The sequence below is a fragment of the Vidua chalybeata genome, chromosome 1 (genome assembly GCF_026979565.1).
Source record: "Vidua chalybeata isolate OUT-0048 chromosome 1, bVidCha1 merged haplotype, whole genome shotgun sequence".
Taxonomy (NCBI): Eukaryota; Metazoa; Chordata; class Aves; order Passeriformes; family Viduidae; genus Vidua; species Vidua chalybeata.
In genome coordinates, this window is record NC_071530.1 from 92,636,298 (window position 1) to 92,656,348 (window position 20,051).

Genomic DNA, 20,051 nt, shown 5'->3' on the forward strand with positions numbered 1-20,051 from the left:
AGGCTGAATTCTGTGCTGTTTTATAGTGATGCAAAGCTTTTTAGGAACTGGGCTAAGTTGGTGAAGCTTTGGAGTTTACTTGGGAGATGTTAGAGAACATTTTTATGGAATAGACCTGATTCTTATTCTTTTGCTATGCACATTTTGTTTTCAGTTCTCAGACTCATCTAAGCTGTGCAACTGGTACAGAGACTGTTTTCAGTAACTAAAGCTGCAAATAGGATTAGTATTGTTCTAGCAGCAGTTGGTTTCACTGAGAGTTGTCCAGGCAGCATGGAATTCAGACTTCTCCATTCTCTTTAAAGAAGAGTAAGTGTAGTAAGTGTAGTAGAAGAGTAAGCAAATCTACTTTGTGGTAAATATATAACTGAGAAGGGACGTTTTTGTCAGAGTGGATTTGTTATCACATCATTCAGTTCTGTGCCACATGTGCTCATGGACCCCTTTTGGTTGCTTTCCTGTTGTGGGCTAATCCAGGTCACCTGAAGGGTACCCTGTGACTTGTAAGGAGTCCATGAAAAGTAAAGATGTGTACAGGGCATGCTTGCCATGCCTTCCTGTCTCTGTCAACTGAATGAAACTTCTTTGTCTCCAAAGGATAGATCAGTCTGCTGAATTCACCACCTCTGTCTTTCCTTGAGCGAGAAAAGAAGGGGAATTGTGGTGACTGGAATGAGTCTCCTCAAATAGTTAAGTAGCTTGGGGAAGGTGGGCATATTTGAGGGGCATTTAGTTGAGTTTAGGTCCAGAGGTATAGGTAAACTGCATCCCACTCTGTAAAAGAAGATAAACAGTTTTCACAGGGTCTGTGATGTTTTTTTTTTCCCTATATTTATTTCCAGGGGAGGAGTGAACAGGTGGGAATAATTAAGCAAAGCAAAAGCCAAAGGAAAGTGCTTATGGAAATCTATCTTACATTACATACTTTGTCTTTATTGTTTATTTTTATTCTTGCTTTCCTAAGAACCGAAAGTATATCTGGTTAACTCATTTCTTCAGTTCCTCCTCATAAAATTGTCAAGTTTTTTGCTGGACTTCAGCCACATCTAAAAGGGGGAAGAGCATTCAAAGCTATTAAGTACTTAAAAAAACTTTGATTAAAGCAGTTGCTGAATATTGGAGATGCACAAACCCAGTTTCTACACCATAACAAAGGTTGCTTTAAAAACTCAAGGCAGCTGGATCCTGCTCAGTGTGCCATGAATCACTTGCTGTGGTATGTGTAAGCTTCCCCATCAACGTGTGCCTGGGAACTAGCTGCAATTCCTATTGCAATTTGCTGTGTCCCAGTGATTTAGCCAAGTGGAAGAGGGACAAAGGGGCATGTTAAGAACTCTGGTGGGATGTGATGAGGAACCCCATTAATGCCTGAGTAGTGGTTGAAGTTAAGGGGCACAGGATATACATGTGTGGGAAACTGGACTGTATTATTCTGCTTAGCTTTCTTCTGTACTGCTCTTCTGATTTTCCTGTAAAGCCTTTTTATCTTTTTATTCTTTTACATTTGTAAGTCTTGTGAATAAATAAACAGCTGAGCTGTTAGATAAAGGTGAAAATCACTAGTGCTCTTGTGCTGAACAAGAGCAAATACATGTTACTTTTTTTCTGTGAAGCTCTGTGTGATCCAAGTCTAGAAGACTGGACTGCATGTATAGATGTGAATGAAGACTTGTCTTGGAGTGAATGATGTTACTAGTTGACTAAAGAGGTGTTTGCCTTAATCTAGAAACCTGGAATTTAGTGTTTGTTCAAAACCTGAACATCTCAGAACTGTGACAGCAGTTTTCTGGCCTTCACAGCCTTCAAAAAATACTTTGCACAGGGTTTGCATTCTCAAACATTTTAGACATGAAAATTATATTTCCAGCATTGCGATTGAGATGAAAATCCTAAGTTTGAATAAAAATAGAAGATGATTAATTTTATTAATATTTTCTCAAGTGGGTTAATTAACTGAGATTGGCAAGCTTTGAAGATTCTCATGTTCTTGTTAGGCTCTTAAATTTGCCTTCCTAGTTGTTTGTAGGAAGTGTACTAAATGAATATACATGACCAAGTTGAGTCTTTGCTTAACGCAGATTTTGGTAATTTTTTTCTTTATGAAGATCAGTACGTGGGAGGAATTTAGGTGTAAAGGGTTTTGGTGGGTTTTGTTGGGGGAAGTTTGTTTTTGTTGGGGGTTTTGTTTGTTTGTTTTTGGGGTTTGTTTGTTTTTTGTTTTTGTTTTGTCTTTTTGTTACTTAAAGATGTAGAACTGCTGGTTCAGAGATTCCACATAAGAATAAGAATCCATGTTCAGTACACGCATAAGAAACCATGTTCAGTATATTTCTGTATTTGTAGGGCTTTGCTTTAATTTTCTTAATTTCTTTTTAGCTGATATAGCTCAGAGGTACAGGATAAGCAAATACCCAACTCTGAAACTCTTCCGGAATGGCATGATGATGAAGAGGGAATACAGGGGCCAGAGATCTGTGACAGCAATAGCAGATTACATCAGGCAGCAGAAAAGTAACCCTATTCGGGAGGTCCAGGATTTGGAAGAAATCAGTTCTCTTGATGTAAGTGTTTCAATTTTATTCCTTCTCTGGATTTTTTTTTCAGTGTTGAACTGTGGGATGTTCAGTACCTTATAGTTTTTTTTTTTAAACTGAATCATTTGCAGTATTACAAGTTAGTTCAATGTTGTCACTTTGAGCTGCATTCACTCCACTGCTAAGTTATCTTGCTTTTAAAAATTTTAAAAGAATCATGTGTTGTATTTGACAAGATACTTTTAATATTCCTCACCAAAAAATACTCACAAGGATTCTTTTGAATATTGAAAAGGCAAAAAAGAAATAATTTCTGCATTTACTAACTGTTGAACGAATGGCATCTCTATATTTAATATCTATAGGGAGTAATGACATTTTTTGATAATTTGATGCAAGCTTTAATTCAACCTTTGTTTTTACAGCGCAGCAGAAGAAATATTATTGGGTACTTTGAGCAAAAGGACTCTGATAATTACAGAACCTTTGAAAGAGTAGCGAATATTTTGCATGATGATTGTGTGTTCCTCTCTGCCTTTGGGTAAGTTGAAATTTCTTGATTTCATGACTTGATTATTGAAATTCTTTTAATGAGGTCTATATAATTTTATTAAATAGACTTCTTTATTATTTTCAGTGTGGTATAACTGAAGAGACTAAACCTTAATAGGTAAATACACTGAGGGGATAGAAGGACAAAACTCTTCTTAGCCTTAATTTTTGCTGTGAAATTTAACTTTTATTTTTTGTTTCCTTTTTCTTTTTTTACCATTCTTTGTCAGTATAGTTTAAATGTACCTGAGGAAGTTTGGGTGGGGGAATGGTAGACATTTGTATCCCAAAAACCTGCATTTTTAGAGGGAGAGGGTTTTTTTCAATCTTCCCCCCTTTTTTTTTTTTTTTTTTCCTTTTGTCTCTAAGGAATGTAGTTGCTTACTCATTTCCTCTTGTTGTTAGGGGAGCAGACCTTGTTCCAAAATACCTAATTTCTGTGTCTGGGCCTTTTTCATGCAGGTTTTATGTCACTGCACAGTATAATAGCTTAGAAAGAAAAATGCATTGGTGAGCTACACAATATAAGTGTAGAAGAAAAATCTACAGGAATTCAGATTTCTCCTTGTACAAATTTACAGGGATATTTCAAAATATTCAGTGAAAGAAGAATGGATTGGGAGTGATTCACTTTTTAAGTAGCATATTAAAATCTAGATTCATTCTGCAGTGTTTAATGTGCCAGCACTGCCCAGTTTGAAGTGATTGAGCATTAACATGACTGTAGTGGTTTCCAGTCTACTCAGAGCTGCAAAATCAGGAATTTGCATGGTTTATGCCAGATTTTTTGCTGCACAGAATTGCCTCAGGAGTTTGTTTTGTTTTTTTTTAATTGGATGTAGTGGAGAATAGCAGAGAAACTGAGAGGATGTATCAAGGTAGAAAATGTTTCATCTGTTCGAACAAAACCTGTTGTCAGTCCCTGATGCCTCTTCCAATATGTCTCTAAAAATAGTTTGGGGTGGGGATGAGTGTTTGCAAAGTGCAGGGTTGCATGTGGCTTTCCCTTCCTTCAGTCCCCAGTCAGGTACTGCTATGAGTGTGGAAGCAGCCCTGGCCATGACTTGTAAATCTGTGCTCTGTAGGTCTGTCGCTCTTATCCCTGGTGAGTGCCATTATCTCAAGTGTTTTCTGATGGCTGCATCCATCCTTGTTCTCAGCACAGCCACTCTGAATTGCTATTAGAATTTAAAATTATTTTTTGCCCCTCATTCAACTTCTCACTCTTTTCAGAAATAACTTTTAAAAATTATTACTAAGATAGCACTACTTTCAACATTCACTCTCCTGTTTTTTGAGTCTGTTCATCTTTGGTTTGCTGTTTTTGTCAATTGCCTATAATGAGAAGAACCACTTGGTTGTTAGGCACTGTTCTTGAAGTAGGTTCTATGGGAGGTTTATTTTTATTTTTTGTTCAGATATAAGAAATAAGCAGACATAGTGGAATGGATCACAGTTTGATTATTGATAACCTGCCTATGTAAATACAGATTGCACAGCAGGTTTATCATTATTCTTATCTCCAGACACCCATTCCCTTTGTAGCCTGGAGCTGTTAGTGTTTTAAAGTGCAGCCTTCCCAACAGCAACCTTGGGAGCTAAATGTTTTCATGTCTCAGTAGCTGAGGCTCTTCAGCTTCCTCAAAAATTGTATGTGAAAAGACTTCCAAGGGAGATGCTGTCTACAGATCAGTGTTTTTTATTCAGATTATATATAGCAAAATTCTTCATGGGGAGCTGGCATTGATCAGCTGAACTCTTTTGACTGAGCATCCTAACAGCCCTGGAAAGGACTTTTGGTTTTGCTATGGACAGAGTTCAACAGCTACATGATTTGGGGAGATTATGTGAGTGGTCATGTTCAAATTTCTCTTAAGCTAAAATAAAACAATCAATTTGACAGGAGAAACATAGTTGCTTGACTAACTTCTGTCAAGGCAGAGCTGTCCCATTATGCCAAAATTATTCTGGCTTTAGGTAGTTGTAATAGCTTATTTAAAAACTCTGTTAATAGTACTTAGTTGCAGATGATTTTGATACTTAAAACTGTTCTTAACTAACTGGTCCTTATAGTTCTGTTAAGATCTGAAGTGACCACAGAACAAGAATATTGAAAGAAGACTTGTAAGCGGGAGGATATGGATGAAGAGATTGTTAGAGGTAGATTTTAGAAATAGAGAGGAATGAATCTAATGTTTGTGAACATGGAAGAGAATGTTGAACATTCTCATTCCCATTCTCATGGGAAAAAAAAGCCAAAAATACTCTTATCTTAAAAGGCTATTATGAAATATAAGTAATTAATGGCCAAAACTGATAAATCTGTTTTAATTTTACATTAGCAAGTAAATATGACGGGGGGGGGGGGGGGGGTTGTGTGCTTTCCAGAGATTCACCTTGTACATTACTGCTTCAAAAAAAGACAAAATGCAAACTGAAGTGTTTCCATTTTAGTAGTTGTTTTAAAAAGGTATATCTTCAGGCATTTGGAATTTTCACATCATGTCCCCACTTCATTTGAGTTATCTGAAAAAAAAATCAGTCATAGCTGCAGCTACTGGAGTGGAAGAACACAGAAGAGGACATTTTGGGTTCTACCACAGGGTTACCCTAGAGCATGTATTTCATTATAGATTATCATCAGCTTAGCAAGCAATGACTGGGCAGGTGGCTTCACTTTCTTATTCCATGAAGGCTTGTTTGGGATGCAAGTGGTTTACCTCAGTGATGATTGTCACTAGGAAGCCTCATTTCACATTATGGGGAGAGTCATGTTGGGAATACAAAAATGCATTTTAAAATATGCATCTCTAAACTGATGCAAATACTGGTGGTGTAACATAACTCTGCAAGGCACCTTTTGTATGTGCTAAGAAAAGGATAATTGGATCAAAAGAAATCAATAAAACATAGGTACTTTGAGTTAAACCTTATGATGTCTGTATTTTTCTCAGCACTCTACATTGTTCAGACCCCTGGAAGATGTAGCTCATCTTGCTGTGAGAGAGATTCAGATAATTTGACTTTTCATTCTTTTCTATCTCCTCCATTGGATGCACAGCTGTTCCAACTTGCTTGAATAAGAGATGATAATTTCGGGGTACAAAATAGCAGCTTTCAGGGCACTTTGCTGTGATTTGGGGTAACATATTCTAAAGGCAAGAGAGGAACTTACCAAGGTGAGGTAATAAGCTGAATACCAAGGAGGAACAGTATGTCTTAGAGGTACACACCTGAGGGTAAAATGGACAGTGGGGGCTTACTTGCCATCCGTTTTCTCATTGTGCCTGTAGAACACCTCAAAGCCCTTCTCTGTCAGGGTAGAGGAGATGTAAATTCTTAGTGGAAACAGTGGAACAGGAAGAGTAAATGCAAACAAGAATCCACTTTCCTCTTTGCTTCCTCAAGATTTTTTTTCAATTCTTTGATGGTCTTTACCCAAAATTGTCCTGGCATTTATCACTTGTCACTTTGATGCCTTTAGTCCAGACTTCTGCATCTTGCTGACTCCCTTAATGCCTCTTATCTAGGTAGGCCAAGTTTCTATGGAGTCACTTTACAGTTTACTTTAAAAATGAAGGATTTTAATTCTCAAATTGTAAAGGGGAAAAAAAAAGTAAGAAGAGGATAGAAAATTAAAATATTAATTTTGGTATCTCAGTTATTTTATCTGTCTGTACCAAGACATGCTTACTGGTTGGTTTGTTGTAGGGCTATTTCAAAAGCAGAGAGATTTACCGGAGACAATGTAATCTACAAGCCACCAGGGGTAAGTGTAACTGTGTATTTTATTTTGATTGTTGTGATTATATGTGAATACAAACTAATGGAGTCTGTATTCAGATCATTCAGTATGTTACTGCATCTCAGATCTTAGTTTTATTTCATCACTAAATAGGGTGAGGAAGAGTGTCATAGAAGTTAGTGTTTCTGAGTCAATGAAAAAGATCAGTCTCATGTGTTAACAGTTAATGCACAGAACCTAAACCTATAGTTTGAAATATCCATGTCTAAAATTTTAATTTTTTTTTAAACACAGTCAACTCATCATGTGTGTTCTGTAGAACTCTTTAAAATCTGTGAAGCTGGTACACTTCATGTTTTTCAAAGCAAGTGACAATTACTGTGTATTTTTATGACTATTACTTAACCGTCTGGTATGCCTTAGTCCACAAGGGTTAAGAGCTCATCTTTTAATTAAAAAAAAAAAATTAACTGCGGGTTAACAAACTCTCATAAACATAGTTTTACTGGAAGACAAATCCAGTACAGAAGAAAATCTGCAAGAATTGCTTTATAGAGGCATACTATCTAAAACTCTGCTCCTTTCTCAAATTTACTCTATGAAAAGAGCTGCTCACAAAAGAGGAAATAGATGCAAATAGACCTGAGGGGGAAGGGAGTTTCAAAGCATTTTTATTTTTTGCCAACAACAGAATTTATGAAGTTACCTAATTTATATGGCATTTCTGAATTAAGGTGTGCTTAATCATGGCCGCAGCTTGCAAAGTCATGCTTCACTTTATAGTAACCAAAATTGTAATTAAATTAAAGGATGCTAGCACTGAATTACAAGTTAAAACTACTAGCAAATAAAGGAAAATTATTATTTATTCATATCTCTTTGGCAAAGCAAATGTAAAATACCAGTTTCAAGTCCTGTAGGACATTAGGAGGGGGTTTTGATGAGTCTGTAACTATCAGCATTCACTGAAGCAGCTCACTATCTGCATTTAGTTTAGGTCTGGAGATATTATTTTGCAGCCTAGTAGAAAGCAGAAATCTAAATAGCCCTTATTTGAAGCATCTCTAATTTGGAAACAAAGTATCTCCCATTATTTATAAAGTGTCTTATAAAATGGAATTGACTGCTTAAATTATACTTTGTAATATTTATTTTCCATCTGTACTTTTATCACATATTTAATAGAAATCTTGCATGTACAAGGTTGAATATTGATATAAGATTTGTTTTAAATATTTATATGAATATTGTTATTTCATATTGAGTAGGTAATCTTTGTAGGCAGCAATGTAATTTTTACTGTTTCTCATCCTACTGTATTTTTCTTTTCAACAGGAAAATGCTCCTGATATGGTGTATTTAGGCTCACTAACCAATTTTGATTTGATTTATGCATGGACACAAGATAAATGTGTACCACTAGTTCGGGAAATCACATTTGAAAATGGGGAGGTAGGACTTTTTCTATTATTCTACATTTGGGGTTTCTTTCTTGAAACCAAAATGTCTCTTTCAAGGTCTCTAATGCACATCAAAGAACTTTGTGTATTTTGGTTTAGACAGAAAATAGCTGTCAGATAATGTCTTTTCATTCTTTAGGAGCTTTGAGGTTACTCTTGAAATTCACTGGAGGCAGATCTGTAGTAGTTTCATACACTACCAAAGTAAGAAGTTATAATTACAGAACTATTAAGATTGGTAAAGACCTCTAAGATCATTCAGTCCAGCAGTCACCAGCACCACTGTGCTCAACACTAAACCTTGTCCCAGGTGCCACATCCACGTGTTTTTTGAGCACTTTCAGGAATGGTGATTCTACAACTTCCCTGAGCAATCTGTTCCAGGTCTTCACAACCCTTTCAGTGGGGAATTTTTTCCCAATATCCAGTCTAAACCTATCCTGGTGCAACCTGAGGTCATTTCCTCTTCCCCTGTCACTTGTTACCTGGGAGAAGAGGCCAACCCCCACCTGGCTACACTCCTTTCAGGCAGTTGTAGAGAGCAATAGGGTCTCCCCTGAATCTCCTTTTCTCCAGGCTAAACATCACCAGCTCCCTCCCATTAATGTTAATGTGAGTGGTAGAAAAATACTACTGTATTAACCACTTCCAAGGCATTATCTTATAAATAAGCACATTAAATGGTGGCTGACCATGGAATCTTCTGGAAATGGTAATGAAAAGTATGTGGGGGTTTTATTTACAATCTGTGTTAAAGCATTGGTACCTTAATCTTTTTCGTTTCATGTGTTGTTTCCCATGCTTTTCTTCTTTTGGCTGCAATTTGTCAGGTGGAATTTTGGAGTTTGTTTCTAAACATCTCTTTTCTTCTCATTATTATTTCTTTCGAGGCTTTTTTGTTTTCTTGTGTAACTTATTCTTCTTTTGTCCATATCCAACTCCATATTTTATTTTGTTCTTTGTAAAATAAATAACATGAAAAAAGTCCTTAGAAAATTATTAAGCTTGTAGCATCTCAAAAGGAGTATTTATACACAGGTACAGAATGTGTTAGAAAATCTAACAGATTTGTCTGATAGATTTTTCCCAAGGTTTGTCACAAATTATAGTATGTTGTCCATACTGGATGAGAAACCAGAGGATCAGTCATGATTCATTCACACTTTGCACACTTAATTCTTTTTATCCTGAATCTGCTGTTCTGGGCACATGCAGCACTTCAGGTTTTATGGCAGTGGGAGGGACAGGGTGGTTTTAACTAAGCCATGTTTATTGACTGTTTTCTAGTCAATCCTGCCAGCTTTTATTGGACAGTTCTGATAGTTAACAAATCTTAATTCTTCATTTGCAACTCAGTATGTAAAAGATGCCACATGTTAACATCTTTAGAAGTGTGTGGTAGATACTCAGTGTACTTTTTCCATGGTGAAACAGGATTCTGAGCCTTGGAAGCCAAGGTTCATCACTGTTAGCTTGTACCACATTCTGTTGTGGTTTCTCTGGTTGCTCCCTTAACCCTTGATTCCTGTTTGCTTAGGCAGATAGTTACAATTGCAATGTGACATTTTGCCTGGCAAAGTTTGTTTAAAAATTTCAGTGTTGCTGGTACCTAAACAAATTTAAACATGCCAAAATTGAGTTATTTCTGAATCCTGAGATTGTACAGTTATTAAAATGGACTCTTATTGTGCATACTGCACAATATTACAAGATAAAAATATGGAGTGCTGTGACTGTTAAACTTTATTGATGGCACTAGAATACATACTAGAACACATAGTAATTGAGATATGAAGCAGAGTCTTCTGCTTGAGGACTGCCCATTCAAGACAGTTCCTGGGCTTGACTGGCAAAGGCTGTTGGGATCAGGATATCATTTAGAAGAAATCCCTGTTTAACCTGTAATCAGGCTGTGTAGTTCTGTGTTAAATGGATGCAGTGAACCTGTGCCGTCCCAACGGTGGTGCTGAACTGTGAGGTTTGGAAGCTTCTCAAAGGCACATAGAAGTGATGTGGGAAGCTGAGATCTAATGGCAAGGCTTCTATTTTCTTAGTGCCAAACAACACGGTAGCTTTTGAGGGAGCTTCCACTTGTCCTGCCTGGTCAGTGAGACATGATATGAAAGCTGGAATAGCACAGGAAACAAAGGGAGGTATCTTATAGAAGGGCTAAAATTAGCAAGGTTTGCAGAGCTGTTCTTACAGCCTGTTTGGAGATGAATTGATCTTGTGAATGTAACTTGCTGAGGTTGTCATTTTAGCTGCTTGCAAGCAAGAGAAGACCTTAGAGCCAGAATACCAAGCTGTTTAGGAGTTCTCCCTCTGGAAATGTACTTGCTGAAATGAATAGGGAAATGGAGCCATAATTGTAGTGGTACAAAACAGACTTTTTCCCATCCTATAGTAGGAGAGGAGGGTGAGACCCAGCTGAATGTGTGTGTGTGTAAAAATGAGAATGAGCAAATATGATTAGTTGTTTTAGGGATGGATTGGGAAGCTTGGATTTCAAGAGCACTGAAGTTATGAGGATCTCTGCAGTCATCTGTTTAAAAGACCATGCTTCAGCTTACCTGATGGACTTGGTTGAAGGGAGAGCAAGAAGGGAGAAAAAGAGCCATTTCATTTACCCTGTGTAACTGGCTGCCTACTGATAGGGGAAGCCTTTCCTTCAACTTAATGCAAATTGAAGATATCTGAAGAAATCCTTCTATTTGGTAGCAGAATAAGCCACTACTATCTTTCCCCAAAAGCACAGTTTTTATGCTGATGTAGGCTAGATCAAAGCAATAGCAGCACTTGGCTTGTTATACCAGTTGTGCAAATGAAAGATGGACAACTGTAGGCATTTCTTAGATGATAAATGTTTATTTCTTCAGTCAGGCTGTAGTGAGTTGAGCTAACAAAAATCATGTTTGGAGCAAGCGTTTATGTTTTGTTTGAGTAAAAGAAAAATCCTGAATAAATTATTCAAGGCAATCCTGTATTTATCTGTCTGTGGGCAGAGGTCTTTAAAAGGCATTGGGCTGCAAGAACAGATTCATGTGAGGAACTAAAGTTTGTCTGTCCAACAAAGGATGACCAAAGGATAGCTGTCAGGACACAGTTACTAGCAGGAGAGCAGTACTTGATCATAACTCCTCTGGCTATGTCATTAGCTTCTGCTTTTCTCTTTTTTAGCGAGGAGGGAATAGAGTTATTCAAAGACACTTCTTGTGTTACACTAAGAAAGCACCAATTTACTATGTGAATAAGCTAGAACTGGGTTCTAGAGTACACCCTCGGCCTTTTGTAGCATTTAAACAACCATGGTGCTCAGGCCTTATTGTGGTTTCTCAGGAGTTGCTGTGTTTCCTCAGAATCAAGTTATTTCTTTTGCACAAGTATTCCAGTGAAAGTGTATCCCTTCCCAAAATGCTGATAATTACTTGCTTTCATCCTTTATCTGTTGTATATGATAAAAGGGAGGAAACATGGTTGACTGTATCACTTCAGTATCTCGGAGGACGGGTCAGCAGTTAACATCTTTAGTCTTGCTTTTTGTCTGTTTTTAAAGTGGAGAGATCACTGAATTTGAAATTTGTTGGAATCGCTAAATTTGGTGCCCTTAAGAAATGGAAGAAATGAGTTTGTCCTTTGTTTTTTGTGCAGGAACTGACAGAAGAAGGCCTTCCTTTTCTCATACTTTTCCACATGAAAGATGACTTGGAGAGTTTAGAGAAATTCCAACAGGAGGTTGCACGGCAGTTAATAGGTGAAAAAGGTTTGTAGTAATTCCCACTACTTCTTGGTTTTACTGGTATAATTTTTTTCAGACTACTCAGTGGAGTGGAAGCAAAGGCCAAACAGAATTGTAGCTTTCAAGCTTTTGAGACTGAAGGGCTTGATGCATTTTTGACAGTGAGGACCAACTCCTCTGGAAATTATTAAAATAGATGCACAATTTATTAGTAAGTAACTTTCAGAAATCCTTCTTGTCTGAGTGATCTAATGTGTTTTGAGAGGGCATTAAACAAAGCTTCAGTTTGTAATATGGAAAAAAACACACTTTAAGAAAATGTATTATTTTGGTGGTGTTTATTAAGACCTATTTTCAGGTTTTGTATGTTGTATCTATCTCATATCTCCACCTTTATAATACTTAGGAAAGTGGTTTCAAGACAATAATAATTAAAAAATCCTAACATGGGTTTTTGTCTGCTCACAATGTTAAGGTACAATAAACTTCCTCCATGCTGACTGTGACAAATTCAGGCATCCACTCCTCCACATTCAGAAGACTCCAGCAGACTGCCCTGTCATTGCCATTGATAGCTTCAGGCACATGTATGTCTTTCCAGACTTCAGTGACTTGTCGTAAGTATCTTTCTTGGTGTATTTTAATTTGAGAAGAACAAGTTAAAAGGCTCATACTTTAATCACTGCTGTGGTAGGAAGATGAGTAAATCTGGGGTCGCTAAGGCTGCCTCTGTGTGATTTAGTGTCAGAGCCTTATAGCAGGATGAGCTGGCGTGAAGTCGTTGTTTAAATGGAGTCATATTACTTTATGCAAGAAAAGAATCTCATGTGAAGTTCTTAGATGCTGATCTTTTCTTTCACAGTTTTGCTGTTTTCCATCATGGTTAGGCATTTGGAGCCTGGCATAGCATTTTTGATAGTGATCTAGATATCTCAACTTGAAAAGATTGAAAATACTACATGGAATGAGAAGTACTGTGTTATTCAGGGATTACTGTAAAAAGCAGCATGTAAGAATTCCCAGCCTGCTGGTTTGGGTTTTCCTGCAGTGCAATTCTAGCCTTCCTGCATTAGTCTACACCTGGAAAGCTGGCAAAGAAATACATGTGTGGGTTTGTGAAATTTTCCATGTGCAACTTGGAAAATGGCCAATCACTGGCATGTTTATCTGGGTAAAATACAGTTAGAGCAAAGTACCAGGGTGCTTAGGTGAAATAGTGCTGTGATAACGATCATTACCTCAGCCTGACTATGGTGCGCGGCCTTGGAAGCAGATGTTCTTTCTGGCATGGGCCAGTCAAGGAATGAAGATGTGTAAATGTTCTCTTCAGGGGCGTTCAGCCTGAGACAAGTGCTCTGTCTTTGTCTTCTGGTTGGGTGTTAAAAAATCTCCAGTTTCTGCCTCGAAGGAGGCAGCTGCACATACACTGCCTGCTAACTCCTGCTTAGATATCTGGGCTGGGTATTTCATTTTTGTCAAAACCAAGGATTCAAAGCTCAGACTTAGCATGCAATGTGAATGTAATATCATGTCTAGTTCTGCTACTCCAGGAGACGTTCTTCTACCTGAGATACTGACATCTGGGAGGAGAGTTCAAACTTAGCTTCTTTGTGCAATTCTCCACAGGCTTATCTATAAAATGTTGTCTCTGTTTGATGTATCTTGAATAGTGCTTTTCAAATATCTGAAGCCATGTATGTTGAAATTCTTGATAAGTGACTATTTTTCTGTTTCTTTGGAAGACAGTATTCACTGCACACCCTAGCAAAAAAAATAGGATATTTGCATTTTAAAACCACTCTTTTTATTGGCACTTTTTAAAGAGCCCTAAAACAAATTAATGTCTTGCAGAGAGGTAGAAGAGATGTTTAGTTTAGACTTTGATGTTATGTTTCTCAAATGTTCAGTTTCTGTGAAACACTGTCAGAATAATGAGAGCTACTTGCTTGATGTGTACCAGTTGTCACTTACAAATGAAGCTGAAAGAGAGATGTCAGGATTGTTGACAGTTGCCTAATGATAAATAGTTACTCAACCTTACTCTAGAAGGTTGAGCTCATACATAGAAATAGCAAAACACAGTTTGGGAACAAGAAGAGCTTGGAGCTCCTGGGAAGATACTCTTTTGTGCATATGTGGTTTGGATGTTTTTGTTGTTTCTTGGGTGGCTTTGTATTGTGGTTTTATTTTTTAATAGTAAGTAAGATCTTAATTCTGAGACTTTCACCTATCACTTCAGTAACCTTCTGGATTCTTTCATAAACTGGCCCCAGGCTGTCTCTTGTAACCTTAGTGCTGCCATCAGCCAATAGGGTTTGGATATGGCATTTTCAGAGCTGGTCTACTAAAAGATTTCCTCTCTCTTTAGGGAGCTCATTGTCTTTTTGGAGAATAGGCACTTGGCAGGCAAATGAGACCATCACTATTTTATCCTCATCTGTTGGCCACCTGGCCCTATTCATCCTGCTGTTCCAGGCTGGAAATGATAGCAGGGAGTGTCCAGCAGATGGGTTGTAGCTTCTCAGCAAGAACAGGCTGAGCTACACAAGGCTGCAGGCACCGAGTGCCCTTGCTGCATTAGGAGAGGAGAATGTCTCCAGCAACGTGCCTGACCTAGAACAGGGCAGGAGCCCGAGGAAGAGCAGGGAGCAGTAAGTCTGCTGTCCCTATAACCAGGCTGGAATTAGCCCCCTTTTCTCCACTGGTACTAATTCATGATCTCATCTGGGATGGGAAGAGGCCCCTTAAAGTACCAATGTAATACTGACTGGTTACAGACATCGCTGTAATGATACCCTCTGAATCAATATTTGCTGCATTTTATCCGTAGAGTTTTCTGATGATCTTATATATTGCTGATAGTCTGTCTGACCACACTTTCTTCCTCTTTCCTAAATGTAATAATTAGTTTCATGGAAGACTCCCTACAAAACATGTGTCCATTCACGTTATCTTTAGATTTCATGCGCAGTGCTCACACTATAGTTTTATCTCATCTTTTATACTTACTAGATTAACTCTTCACTTTGAGATTTTTAGTCAACTTGACATTTCACAGATAAAATTGGATGCTGTAGTTTAGCACGTTTGCTGTGGGTGACAGTAGATGATCTCAGATTAGATTTACATTGATATCCTCTTAGTGCTTATCTGTGGTGTATGTGCAGTTGCTGAGGCAGTAGAGAGCCTTTCAAAGATGTTTTGTCAATAGTGCTCCCCAAGTGTCATTTGTATCTAAACTGTGCATTTGGAACCTGCTGTTCCCTCTTACATTACAGTTAGTGGGGAGCTGAAGGGACTTCACAATGAAGTTATTGGCTGGTACAGCTCTGTGGGAGTTATTGAAAAGATGAAATACTTGCTGTGTTCTCAAGAGACAGTGGATAGAAAAAGAAGCTGGTGGGATACCTTGGCAAACCATGTGGCTCCCTGTCCTCTATTAATCACCTAAAAATAGGCATAGTGTGCTAGATAAACAGAAGTTAGCTACTCTCTAAGCAGTGCACTTTAAATCTCCTGTGTTTGGACTTAACTTGTAATGAACATGTGGATGTTTCTGTTGAATTTGTTCCAGAGTTCCAGGTAAACTGAAGCAATTTGTACTAGACTTGCATTCTGGAAAATTGCATAGAGAGTTTCATCATGGCCCTGATCCAACTGATGTAGCACCTGGTCAGGTAAGGTTACAACAAATACATTTCATCTGGCCGTTTAGTAAAGACCTTTTTATTACTCTTTGTCAGAGCTATGCCTTCTACTATATTTGTACTTTTGACTTCTGTCTTTGAAAATCTGTTAACAGAAGCATAACATTACCATTTTTGCTTGGCTCCTCAGCCTTCTTTGAGTAAAGGCAGAGAGTATTAGGGGTACTAGGTGTTAGGGGTAATATGGTACCTATTTGCTTTGAATAAGGGAAGAGTTTAAGAATATTTATTTTCTCCACTGAAACAGGACATCTTGGGCTGGATGAATGTTCTGATTTCATAGAACTGCTCTAAGGTTCTCCTGTGACTTCAGTACAAAAGCTGATAATCCATCATAGATGCATTATTTCCCACACAACACACTACTAGAGGGTTGTTCTAAGGGGAGGCAACAATTGATTGAATGTTTTATATATTACCAATGCAAACAGGAGGCAAATTATTAGAGCATCAAGAAAGGATGGGTGAGCAGTAATAGGCCTTACTGCTTTCATTAATGTGGTTGACAAACAGCATTAGCAGTGCTCACAGGCTGCACTTGTCAGTTTGATTTCCTCATGGTTCTGCTCAAAGCTTGTCATATTGTGCAATTACATGCCTGGAAGTCACTTCTGGGATCTCTTCAGCAACACAACTACTAGATCCTTCTCCAGAGAAAAGTCAGTGTGAGAAAAGAAAGGACATGACCAGCCCCAATTCCCTCTGCTTATTGCAGTCTTCTAATGGTGTCTCAATCAGCCTTGTATCTTGATACTCCACTCAGCTTACATGCTTGGGGTCCTGCTGAAAAGTGCAAATTTAACTGTTAGGGAACATTTTCTCTACCTTGGGCACCCTCCAAAGAAAGAACCCTTTTTAAACACTTATTTCAAGGTATACATTGTGTTGTCCAGGGCTCAAAGGGCCACTTTGGTCCCAGAGGAGCCGTGGTGCCCTAGTGTTGGGGAGTCTTGGGCCATTCCATGGCTGAGGGACAGAAACTATTTATAGCTACAGGTTCCTTTTCCTGCTCATCTGTGGAATGTGGTAAAGATGGCACTGCTCTAAGTCAATTGAGTGCAACCTCCTGTTTCCCTGCTCAAAAGATTTAAAAGTGTGAAAGCCCTGGAGGCCTTGCCTTGGCTAGGAGAATGACTGCTTTTAAATGTTGTCATGATTGGCTGTGAAAACACGTGGGCTGAATTTTCTCAGCAGTAATTCATTTGACTCTGTAGTTCCCTGTGTTTCTCAGAAATTCATTGAGCAACCAGAATTCAGGCCATCCAGGAGGGGCAGAAATAAGGGCTGGAGACTGAGGCATAGGCCAGGCACTTGCCTTGAGGAGGAGGCTTGGCCAGGGAAGGAGGAAGCCTGTGGAGTCCCTGGATCCAGCTGCCTGCTCGTCTGGGCACAGGCACAGGACCCAGAGCTGCAGGCTTGCTCTTGCCTCATTTCTGCCTTGAAAAATGCACACAAAACCTGGGATGTTTACATTCCCATCTCTGTATGGCATCCTGCCATCTTGTGGAAGGTGTGGATGCAATGGAAATAAATACTGGCCTTCACTAAACTGGAGGCTGCTGTTTTGAGTCTCCTATGCCCCTTGAATTGCATGTATTTTTTGTATGGGGTGTTTTCTTTTAGTTTCCATGGAAAAGTAATTCTAAAACACTTTTGCAGTGATGTCACTTTTGCCCTGGACACATACAGATAAATCTAGACTACCCCCAAAGCAAGTGGTAGATTCAAGCAAATACAGAGTGGGGTACATTTGAAATACTTCTGTGTGGCTTGTACAGAAACTCATGTGATGGCTGTTGGCCTTGAGATGTTACAACAAAAGGAATATCCTTAACTGGAATTGCTTAATTCATGTGTGTGTGTCGGTGGCTGTGTTCCACCTACTTGGGACTTGGAACATGCATTCCAAAAAAACCCCAAACTCAATTTGTGAGAATGCAGGACATTTGTGCACTCCCATAATGCTAGAAATTCTTTTAACGGAGATGAATGATTATTAATCTAACAAACAGTTTTATTGTTTGTTTTTCTTTCAGCCAATTCAGGATTTAGCAAGCAGTCCACCAGAGAGCTCATTCCAGAAACTGGCACCCAGTGAACATAGGTACACCTTATTGAGGGAAAAGGATGAACTTTAAAAAACTTGAAATAATCTTACAAGCCTTTCAGACAGCAGCATTGACTTCTATGTGGTGGAAATAGTAAACCTATATTTTCATAATTCTATGTGTATTTTTATTTTGAATAAACTGAAAAATAATTTTTTCTCCCCAGGCTTGTAAATACATTTGTTTGGTGGGTCATTCTGTACAGCATCTTTCAAACAGAACATTCTTAATGCTATAGTAAAATATCAGAGACCCATCCAGACTCTTGATCTAACTCTGTAAAACTTTTATAATCCAAATGAAGGTATCCTTGCCAGAGACATGCTGTTAACTTGCACTATCCCATTAAATAGGACTTTTGGGTTGTTTCTGTGTAACCTTGGTAGTATGTGCTTTTTCTTCTGTGAACAGCTATCCTGGTAATCTATTTCTTTGTCACATTTTTCTCCAACTTAAGAGGGTCTTCTATTCTGGATACTTGGGAGGGGAATAAATTAAAGTTTTACAGAATCTTGTGTGGTGCTTTACTGGCTGTAAATGTCTAAGCAATTAAACAATCTGGAATGTTAAAATACCAAGTGAGGAGAGGAAAAATTCTGATGATAATGGCTGTATTTTGAATGAAGGGGCTGTACTGACCTGCTCCGATTTCCTGGAACTAAGATTGTTACGCTGCCCACATGGTTGTGGTAAAAGGACAGGAATGTTAAAAACCTTTCAAATCAGAGAGGACTAGAACTCGGCTGGCATCTGAGTTTGTCAGTCCTAAATTTATATCTGTATCTCTATTACCATTAGTCTCTGGGTACGTTTTTCCTTCTGCGTCCCTGCCTTCCTGGCAGACACTGTTCAACCAAACATTGCAAAATTTTTGTTATTCTCTTTGCCTGGCTTGTGCCTTACTTACTGTGTAGTCTTTGAATTCTGCTCTGAAGAAGGAATTACAATTTTCCTTGTGGCATTCTGTTATGGGCTCTTCTCAATGAACCTTCAAGCTGCTAGGTGAGGTGAACATACAGAAACTGTGAGATGGCAGAGTTTCTGTTGATTTGTGCTGCATTGCTGGAGATTACTGGATGTGTACCCTTAATGCACAGACTGTAGGTCTGTGACTTGGGCCCCAGGGTTCAGTGTCCTTGGAAGCAAGTTTGTTCTCCGGACAGGTGGAACACTGGGTTCAGGTTTACTTAGGGAAGTGCCCCAACCTGTGCAGTCACTGCTCAGGACCATTTTGCCTCTCAGCTTGATGCCACTGGCTCAGTTATTGACAGAGGACGTACATGGTCCTGTGCAGCTGTTGCAAAAGTTGATCCCACCATAGGCTCCTGACTCAAGCCCCTGCAGCACCAGGCACAGCAGATTTCTAGGGAGCATTTCTGAGGACAGAGTTGCTGGTACTACACTAAGCTACAGCTGACTAAGCAGCTGTGGAGTTGGGAGCTAAAACAGTATTGCAAAGCTTTATTTACAGCTATACTTTTTTGTTGGTTTTGTGAATCTGCATTTTTGAGCAGATTTTTCAAACATTTAAAATGCTTGAAAGCCAGGTCTTCTCCTGCTCTATTCTCCATCTCATCACAAATCAAGCATTTTTGGCAGCTGAGTCACACTGCCTTTCAGCTGGAATCAAAAGATGTGAGCAGGGTGTGGTTTTAAGGCTAACACCTATTATCTGCAGGTTGTGTTATGCAACTTCTGGAGGAGTTCTGGCACCTGAAATTTTAGTCAATTCTTACATGATACCTGCAAGTACTTACCTTTCTCCTCTGAGGTTCCTATTTTTCCTTGAGATTATTGGAGGAATGGGATTTATAATTGCTGTTTGGTGGAAGATGTCTAAACTTCTCTTTCTGAAGAGAGATGGTCATGATCCACCCAGCAGTCCACTGGCTGCTGCTTTCAGCTAGGAAGTGAAAGAGATTAACCCCCTCTGTCCTTCCTTAATCCAAGTATGCTTTTGAGGGTAAGGACTTGCTCCCAGAGCTTTGGCATCCCCAGCACTAGTCTGAGAGTTAGATGTAACAGTTTTATGACAGTTACATGCTCAAGTAATTTTGGTGTGCAGTCATTGGAGTTGGACCTGATTCTCCTGGGTTCTTGATGACCACTGATCCAGCTGCACCAGTGCTCAAGTGCCTTTTCTCTTTGCAGGCAGGATGTTGAACAGCTGAAGCTGAGCTGGGCTTGCCCATTCTGCTCAGGGGCACTT

General features: G+C 38.8%; 1 protein-coding gene across 1 annotated transcript in view; it reads left to right on the forward strand.

Annotated features, from left to right (window-relative positions):
* Positions 1-18,352, forward strand: part of ERP44 (endoplasmic reticulum protein 44) — a 47,534-nt gene extending 29,182 nt beyond the window's left edge. The window contains exons 5-12 of the mRNA XM_053933547.1: positions 2,377-2,561; positions 2,960-3,075; positions 6,798-6,855; positions 8,167-8,283; positions 11,940-12,051; positions 12,503-12,644; positions 15,602-15,704; positions 17,771-18,352. Coding sequence (XP_053789522.1) covers positions 2,377-2,561; positions 2,960-3,075; positions 6,798-6,855; positions 8,167-8,283; positions 11,940-12,051; positions 12,503-12,644; positions 15,602-15,704; positions 17,771-17,872 — 935 coding nt within the window. The 3' untranslated portion in view covers positions 17,873-18,352. The remainder of the gene's footprint in view (positions 1-2,376; positions 2,562-2,959; positions 3,076-6,797; positions 6,856-8,166; positions 8,284-11,939; positions 12,052-12,502; positions 12,645-15,601; positions 15,705-17,770) is intronic.
* Positions 18,353-20,051: the final 1,699 nt, after the last annotated feature.